This window comes from Syngnathus scovelli, chromosome 10, assembly GCF_024217435.2.
Source record: "Syngnathus scovelli strain Florida chromosome 10, RoL_Ssco_1.2, whole genome shotgun sequence".
NCBI lineage: Eukaryota > Metazoa > Chordata > Actinopteri > Syngnathiformes > Syngnathidae > Syngnathus > Syngnathus scovelli.
In genome coordinates, this window is record NC_090856.1 from 2,047,978 (window position 1) to 2,057,630 (window position 9,653).

The window sequence follows — 9,653 nt, forward strand, 5'->3', positions numbered from 1 at the left end:
CGCCAACCGCAATATGCTGTAGCTCCCATTTAGCGGTGCTGAGTAGTTTCAGTGAGCAAAGGCCTCTGCTGACCTCAACAGAAGCTCTCGCATCGCTTGACAACCGAAATTGTAATCATTTTCCATCAAAATGTGTCAAGTTTTTTTGTTTTTTTCTCATCGCTTTGTAATTTTGTCTTTTTCGTCCAATCAGATTTCAAATTGGCACTGCGGGGCGATGTAACTTTTATTTATAGTCACGACAGGATTGTTTCTTCAACCAATCAGATTTGAAATTCTTTGTAAAATTATCATTAAGTGCCCACTGAAGGCCTCTGGTACCAAATTGAATGCTGCACCCCCAAATTTGTATGTAAAGCCTCTTCAGTGTGGATTACCTCCTCACACGAGTGGGAGGTTCCCCCCGAGCTTTTACAATTCGATTTTGCATTCACGCCACACAGCCACAAAGGGATGACCTACTTGAGATGGCCACCGTTGTGTGTAAACGTACGTCATTGGCATTCGTTCAACGACTGCACCCTTTTTAGCATACCTCCATGTTTTTATTGTCATCGTCGTTGCTGCGACTTGAGTGCAAAAGGCTAAGGGAGTGCTCAGTCACTGTTGATGATTTACTCCCAAGGTTGAAGGCTTGTTGTCATTAGCTGAGTCAGAGTTGCTGGAACGAGTCCAGTTTGCAATCAATGTGCACCCTGACGTGGCTTGTCATAATCAACAGGATGGCAGCATTTATACTATTGACAACGTGCAGGTTGTGTGTGTGTGCAAATTCATGGAAGAAGTGTGTCTGTGTGTGTACGTGTGTTAGACACTGAGAATATGGGAGTGTGTGTGTGAGATTGAGTTGGATTGAAGACTGAAGCAAGAGCGCCCTCTAGCGCCCAAAGATTCTCCTGTCTGCTGTTGTTAAACTATTGATGATTCTCGTCAAATCAATTTTCCCCATTGAAATGAATTGAATCGAATGCAACATGCACTTGTTGGTGAAAGAGTGTTAAAATCATCACGCCTGTTAATTTTATTTTATTTCTTAGTATTTTGTTGTTTGATAGATGGTTCTATTAAAAATGAACGATAAAACGTTAACATGAAAGGGTTATAAGGTCAAACGTATTTATTTGGGCTGCCTGCAATGCCACCATTTGTCCACAAGGTAGCAGCACGCACCAGGTTATTAGCACCATCTCATGCAGGCGAATACAAAACTTTCTCTAATGTTATAAATACGGGGCAATATAAAACAGTAGCAAACACGATAGAGAGCATCCATTAATATTTTATTCAGTGTTCGGCATAATTTAAACACTTTTAAACACATTTTAAAACCTTGGCTGTTTATTGGAAAACACGGCCCAAAAATGCTCGTATAAAATGGATTAAAAATAATATGTATTACAAAAGTGCATCATCTCCTTTCCCACGTGTGAGGGAATTACAGTAATTTAGTAAAATGTCATGAAAACTAATGCTTTGAAATAATGCCTGCTACCTGTGATATTAGGCCCTACTCAATTGCTGTGATGTTCTTTTTTTGCTCAGGCACGCTTCGGACACCTCCTCCTGTGCGGTGACTAACAAAGATCATTTGTCATTACCTCAGCGAGGAAGGAAAAAACATTCTCCTAAATGGCCGACATGCCAGCTCAAATAAACAGAGCGGCGTGGCCGTCTGTCATTAAGAGAAGCTTCATGAACTCGCTCGTTGAACACAAATTACAGTTACACACCAGGACAATCAAATATAGCAGGGATTTATTTTTTATTTTTTATCCCTGCTATTTCCCTCCCTTTAAAAATAATACTCAATATATTTAGCCCCACCCCCCAATTATAATGTATCTCAAAAGTTGCTGACTCTTTTCAAAGTGAAGGTGTGACGAGTCTCATTCTCACCCCCCCTCCCCTCCCCTTCTCTCTCACACTCCACTTTTCAGCCAGGACTTCAGTGTCTCCGGGTGGTTCCACCAGCCAGCACCAGCACCAGCAGCAGCACAACCAAGAAAAGCCGACGAGATGCGGATGCCTCTGCTGCTGTTGGCCGCGCTGTGTGCCGTGCGCTCCAGCGCGGGCTCGGAGCCCGTGACGCTGGTGGAGGAGGCGGATGTGAGCCCCACGGAAGAGTCGGCCCTGCTCCGACCCAAAGTCCTGATCGCCATCCTGGCTCGCAACGCGGCGCACAGCCTCGCTCATTACCTGGGATGCATCGAGAGGCTGGACTACCCCAAGGAGCGCATCGCAATCTGGTCTGTAGATTATTATCATTATTATTTTTATGTTATTCTACAACATTCACTTTATATTTTATTCTTCTCACTTTTATGTCCTGCAACTCCTTCCACATAATTCAACCGATTCACTAATCATAAAAACGCGAGGGGGGAGGGAGGGGGGGGGTGCAGGAAAGCGGACATTAAATTGCTTTGACAGCAGGATTAAAAGAGAAGAAGGAGGGAGGGAGTATTAGTAGTAGGGCTAAGTCATGCGTGTCAAGAAATGTGTACAAGCTCGCGCTGGAAAGTCAATGGGGAGGTCACTTTATTAGGTACGCCTAGTAGAAGTCTATTTTTTTTATTCACTTTACGATTAACATAACTGTTCATTTCAGTTTGCCCCTTTATGACACTTTGCTTTATTCTTTTTTTTTATCCTCAAGCTAATTCTTGGGCACACCTGCTAGATGTAGATGTCATCACCATTCATGTTGGAAAAAACAAGGAGCGTCTTAACTTGATTTTATGATCATGAAATATTATTTTAGAGTTGTGTCTTAGTCTGACTGATGCCTTCAATGCCGTATGGTTTTCAGGGCGTCCAATCTTGTTATGGGGGCAAAGATGAGAGCCTCCACGTAACCTTGAATGTGACTACTGAATGTCACGCTTGAGCGCAAGTCCACTTTTTGTTGACGTTGAGACTCATGAGGAATTTCTCACTCTTTTTCTTCTCGGCCTTCACAGGAAAGACGTTCAAATATCCACCGCATTTGCAATATTGTGCTGACATTCGGGATGACAACATTAAACACCCTGTTAAGAGAAATTTAGGAATTTGACACTCCACAGATGAGAGTTGGCTTTATTTACAGATGCAAACAAACCTGACAAATTTGAATGATTACAAAATTGGCACGAACTCTCGAAATCATGAAAAATCAAGTCGTTCTCTCCACTACCAAACGATGTGGGCGTGTCTTCTGAATGTATTGAAACCACACCGACCCAACACATATAAATTCATGGAATCTTCTTCATGGCAAAAATATATTTGCTTTAATCTTCCGTTCATATTCTACCAATGCTTTAAAGGGTCACAATAGTTGTATTAGTTTGTATAGGTTAAGCATGTGTTGTCCAGATGTTGATTACATCGTAGACAGCAACGGAAAGAGGGACGTAACAAAACACCTTCGGGGAGCAAAATAATGAGGCTGCAGTATACGATCAATCTTTACAACGAGGCAGAGACTGTTACATCGGCTTCAATATTCATAATGAGATTCCATTCTCTTGATTTGGTAGCATTTCTCTACTTTTGTCCAATTTAGTATCTGTTTGGCCTTGAGTACATGGCGTCCACTTGTGATCTAACCTCAGCCGTGGAATATTTTGTGTGTTGCCATTTTACAGTGATGCTTCATTACAGATGCAAAAAAAGCAGCATTGAAGAAGGAGGGCGATGTAATCGTGTTAGTCATGGTGGAAAGTCACAGCTTGTCCTCAAGAGAGCTGAGAGGGGAAAGGCACCGTGCAGACAGCCAGCCAGCCAGACATGGGATAGACAAAACAAAGCAAAAAAAAAAGTTTCACTCAAACGTCAGTCAAAACAACATTCTTAAAAACATCAACAATACATAGCTGAAAGGAAGAAATTTGGTGTTGAACATCTCAGTTGACTGATTTATGTTCCTGCTTTATATTTTAGTCATTAATGTGCGTCGCCTTTTTGACCCTTTGATGCTTCCATACTTTTATTTTTATTTTTAGTTATTTCCTTCTCGAACGCCAACTTTTATCTCCCTACTTATTTCTTGATTTATTTACTTATGTTGAGTATAACCTTTTATTACTTACAACCAAATGACAGCCCCTGGAATTTAAAAGTAAAGACGATGCGCTCGACGCAGCTGTCAGACGCCACCGCTCGCTGTCATTTAAAGGCAATGCCAAAGAGTAACATGTCTATTAGCAAATGACAAGATGCTTCATGCCCACACAAACATGTAAACGGGATTTTGCTTTGGTGTTTTTTCCACTGCTAGTTTGCTGTCACTTTTCCGCCAAAGTCTATTTTGGAGTCACGGTGGAAACGCATGTGGATCATTTTTATTTGTACAGAAATGCAAAATTTAGGGATTTTTTTTTCTTCTTCTCAAATCTGAACTATCATAATTAAATTATAATCCTTGAAATGCTGACTCATCTAAATCACAGGTGTCAAACTCAAGGCCCGGGGGCCAGATACGGCCCGCCACATCATTGCAAATTGTCTTAACTTTTAATATCTTTTTTTAAAAATATTTGACCAGTTTTTACTCGTCTGATTTGAAAACAAGTTGCCAGTTTGTTTTGTAGCTTTTACTGTATATAATATGAGGTGCTCATACATTTATTTGGGTCATAATGGCCTACCGAAAGAAGCTATAACTACAATGCGGCCCGCCCAAAAAATAGACACCCCTGATCTAAATGTATGTTACATGAATTGCCTGAAGCTGCGACATGTCACTCACTCCTCGGGCTTGTAGCAGCACATGTATCCCTCGTCCATGTGCATTTTAGCGTGTAAATATGTGCGTCGCTTCTCATTACGACCATCCAACATCAGGTGTTCCCCACTTTGACGAGACACCATAAACTAGAATGAAATAACAACAATCAGTCATCACGTGGCGGCTTCCTTCTGTGTGAATAGTCACACACACGCGCGTGTTGGTACATGTTTTAACGTGCATATCTATAAACACACCACATGCAAAAGGCAAGGCAAGCTTTGTTGGTGTATGAAGTCCACAGTGGTTTACAAATGCAAAATAATGAGAAATAAATGGAAATGGAATCCGTCCTAACAACGATAACTGTCATGCCATGCTCAAGCGTCCCAATACTATTGTCCTCGGTGTCGTTCCAGGGCCGCCAGCGACCACAACATGGACAACACCACGGCCATGTTGCGAGAATGGCTGAAGAACGCCCAGCGTCAATACCATTACGTGGAGTGGAGGCCCATGGAGGAGCCCAGGTCAGCATTTTTTTGAGTGAACAGCTTAGGTTAGGTTTGATGCAATAAAAAAAAGAAAGAAAAGCCTTTCTTCACTAATGCTCTGTGAAGGTCCTACACAGACGAGTGGGGTCCCAAGCACTGGCCTGCATCCAGGTTCAACCATGTGATGAAGCTCAGGCAGGCGGCGCTCAAGGCGGCCAGGGAACGATGGGCCGACTTTATACTGGTATGTGAAAGACTCGTGCCCGAAAAATATTTGATTTGCTGTCAGTGTGGGAAAACGGTTGAGTTGCATCTCCTGGCAACCGGCATGACAGCTAATCGGTGCAGTAGAAGCTTGAGCAAGCTCTTCATTGAATCATTTGTCAAATCAATCTTCTCCATTGAAATAAATTGCTTCCATCCCTCCTTCAATAAAAATCTTTTTTTGTAGTTTGTTGACAGCGACAACCTTCTCACCAACCCGCGTGTGCTCAACCTGCTCATCGCCGAGAACTTGACCGTGGTCGCCCCCATGATGGAGTCCCGCACCTTGTACTCCAACTACTGGTGCGGCATGACCCCACAGGTACGTCCGTCAATCCATGCGTGGACAAATAAATAAATATTATAATTTTGGTTTGTTGTTTATTTTTAAATATATTTATTTATTTTTGATGTATTTTTACATGTATTTATTTTTAAATGGATTTATTTATTCATTTATCCATCCACACAAAAATAAATACAACAATAACCACACTGTGGTGTCTTTCAGGGCTATTACAAGAGGACCCCAGACTACCAGCCCATCCGTGAGTGGAAGCGTCTGGGCTGCTTCCCGGTCCCCATGGTGCACAGCACCTTCCTGATGGACCTGAGACGGGAGTCCAGCCGAGATCTGGCCTTCTACCCGCCTCACCCCGACTACAGCTGGGCTTTTGATGACATCATGGTGTTTGCATTCTCCGCACGTCAAGCGGGTGAGTTGGAAGCTCGAGTCAAACTAGCACATTTGGACCCGGCTGTCATTAACGGCACAAAAGTTCTTAAAAAAAAAAAAAAACAGCCGTCAACACTCAGCTGCTTTTCATTTCTTCACTCATTGTGTGTTTGTTGTGTTCCTAACAAAGACGACTTTGTAGCAGAAGTAAAATGAGCAAAACCATGTGTGCTGTTTTTTAGGTGTGTGCATATTAAATGTGCAAACACAACCTTGGAGATTTCCATTCGACACACATGACAAGAATGTGTTGCATTTGCATGCCAGTATGTTGCGTCACACATTTGGCGTTGTGGTGGCGATGTCATTGTGTGTGTGTGTCCTCCAGGTGTGCAGATGTATGTGTGTAACAGAGAGCACTACGGGTTCCTTCCCGTCCCCCTCAAGCAGCACCAGACTGTGGAGGATGAGCGCGAGAGTTTCAGCCACACCACCACGGAGGCCTTGAGTGAGTGCGCACACACGCGTAGTCGACACACAATCTGTCACACCTCACGATGTCGGCTCGCCCGGTTCCCCTTGACCTCCGGTGGCGTCTCTGATTGCATCCTGTCAGCTTCATCTTGCTTCTCCGTCCGCCCTCCTCCACTCGATGTCCTGCAGAGCCCAACTCGGGAAAAAAAAATTAAATGGCGGCCAGATTTTTATTTTATGGTGCTCACAAAATTGCTGTTTCTCTGCTGCACAGTTGAGCACAGTCTTGAACCTTCTGAGCATCTTCACGCTCCACCATCTCCACGGGACACCATGAATTTCGATGATGTGAGTTTTTTTTTTGTCCCTTTGAGTCTTTTCCCTGCCTGGGCACACACAGAGTGTTTGCTTTTAGATCTTCCTCGTCAATTTGAAACGTCGGCTGGACAGAAGAAGCCGGATGTTGAAGACCCTGTCGGCGCTCGGCCTGCACGTCACGCTCTTGGACGCGGTGGACGGCAAGTAGGTCTTCATCTTCGAGTTCCTTTCCCACCACTAAGTTTTTGAGACCTAACGTGACTTCTTCTGGGAACCTCTCAGAGCCCTCAACACGTCCCAGCTGCAGGCGCTGGGGATCGAAATGCTGCCCGGCTACAAGGACCCGTACTCGGGCCGGATTTTGACCCGAGGCGAGATCGGCTGCTTCCTTAGCCATCACTCCATATGGAGCCAGGTGAGAGCGGCTATTTGAGGATCGGTACGGTTCCAGCAAGCCATTTTTTTTTTGATCCGCAGGTGGTGGAGCGCAACCTCCGCAAAGTTCTTGTTTTAGAGGACGACGTGAGGTTCGAGCCCCGCTTTAATCGACGACTCCAGGCCATTATGGAGGACATGGACAAAGCCCAGCTGGACTGGGACCTCGTGTAAGAACACGTTAAGTTCACCAATGGGGAAATTCTTTGACTTTGGGTCATCAGTCTAGAAATGTAATTTTGGATCTTCTCTGTCAGCTACGTGGGGCGCAAGCGTATGCAACTGCAGGAGCCCGAGCGCTCCGTGGACGGCGTCAACAACCTAGTGGAGGCCGACTACTCGTACTGGACGCTAGGCTACGCGTTGTCGCTGCAGGGAGCCACCAAGCTGCTGAACGCCAAAGCCTTCAGCAAAATGCTCCCCGTCGATGAGTTCCTTCCCGTCATGTTCAACAAACACCCCAAGTAAGTCGCTTCGATATTTTGAACTCGCAGCAGAAGGTTCTTCCGGCGTCCCTCAGGGCTCTGTCACACCTCTGGTGCCCTCGCATCTTTTTTTTTTCTTTCTGCACGACTCGAGAGCCCCAACAAAGGTTTGACTTTGTGCGCTCGTTCTATGTCGCCCCCCCTCCCGCCTCGCTTGCCTCTCTTTGAGGAATGCGGGCCGCCAAGGCTCTTCCTGCTGCTCGGAGAGGGGGACAGGATTCCCATTGATAGCGGCCTGGAGGCAAGGGGGGGGGGGGGCGAGGCGAGGGATGCGTGCTGTGTGTGTGCGTGCATGCGTGTGTGTGTGTTACTATGCAAATACACAAGGATGTGTGTCCAGTGTTCCCTGTATAGATTACTCTGTAAATACACTGTGTGTATTCACAGCCATTCGCTCGCTCAATAGGGAAAGAAATGGGAATTACGGGACATGTGTGTTTTAATGTATTGTAGAAATTCTTCAATGACAGTTTGGTAAATTCAAAGCGCGTCCAGACTTTTTGCTTCAATTGTTCGATTGTCTGTCTACGTGTGCTTCTGCACCATTTGTGTTCAAATATTTAACTTTTAATGACCCTTCCACAAAGATGCTATCTGCTAGCCTCTCTATGTCATTTCCCATGATGTGTTAGCATAAAGCTAGCAGTATGAGCATCCACCCGCCTGCCATGAGACATCTTGCTGTCTCTCCTCCTCAGCGTGAACTACATGTCCCACTACGAGCCGCGAGACCTGCGGGCCTTCTCGGTGGAACCGCTGCTCATCTACCCCACGCACTACACGGGCGAGCCGGGCTACATCAGCGACACCGAGACCTCCACCATCTGGGACGACGAGGCCGTGGCTACCGACTGGGACCGGCGGCTCACCCGCAAGAGCACCCAGCAGGGCCGCATCCGGACCATGGCCCAGAACAGCGTCACGGGGGACTCACCGCCACCCGCCGCCAGAACCTCGCGGGACGAACTGTGAAGTGGTGGGAGTTTTGGAACGAGTGTGAAGGTTTTGGAAAAGACACTTGAAGTGGAAATACTGTATATTCTTAAAATGAGCAAGTGCCTTAATTTATTCCCAGCGTGCCTTTTTTGGTCATTTGTACTACCCCATTTCCTCAAATCGTGGCTGTCATCCACTTAGGACAAGTAAATTAAACACATTCTTCAATTTTTTTCTCATTTAGTGGAAAAATGAACAATGTACAACTACGGACATTTAAAAGTGGACCTCTGTTGCCTCCCCCCATCTGCAGTTGAGTCAATAAAAGTGTCAGTGACCACTATGGTGTTCAAGTCAGACTTTAAAAGGAAAAAAGGGTGTCAGCATTTTTCTTTTTTTTTTTTTTTTACACACATTCACCATTGTCACATGACTTCAAAGTTAGACAAGTGTAGCGGCGCTGCAGCAGGCGGGTCCTGCTTGTTAGCAGAACATCTCTCACGCATGCAACAAGCCAAAAGCTGACTTTAATTTCGGATTTAACAAGTTATGTAGGTTTCTTCTCCACGTCCAGGCTGATTTATGCCCTTGGTGAACTAATAAAACGCCTTCCTCATTTGTGTGTTGTCACTCTTTCCCTCAAACTAATATTTTGTCAAGGTTATAGTTTATTTTAAATACAAGTGATATTAACGAATACTATCAACCAGCTCTCATTCAGCCAAGGATATTTTGGTGTTTATTGATGTGCACAGTCAGCACAAACAAGCTACTCGAGTAGCCTGATGTTCCCATGACCTCCTGGAGAGGGGCTGCAGACAGCCTCTGGTGCCGGTGGTGTTTCACAACAATCACTGTGG

The 9,653-nt window shown here is 45.0% G+C and overlaps 1 protein-coding gene across 1 annotated transcript; it reads left to right on the plus strand.

The window, feature by feature from the left end:
- The first annotated feature begins 1,899 nt into the window (after positions 1–1,899).
- Positions 1,900–9,411, plus strand: colgalt2b (collagen beta(1-O)galactosyltransferase 2b). Its single transcript, XM_049724848.2, has 12 exons — positions 1,900–2,246; positions 5,131–5,241; positions 5,332–5,449; positions 5,657–5,791; positions 5,981–6,185; positions 6,534–6,653; positions 6,894–6,967; positions 7,035–7,141; positions 7,220–7,352; positions 7,415–7,542; positions 7,630–7,836; positions 8,556–9,411. The coding sequence occupies exons 1-12, from the start codon at positions 2,017–2,019 to the stop codon at positions 8,827–8,829; spliced, it is 1,842 nt and encodes a 613-aa protein (XP_049580805.1). The 5' UTR covers positions 1,900–2,016; the 3' UTR covers positions 8,830–9,411.
- Positions 9,412–9,653: the final 242 nt, after the last annotated feature.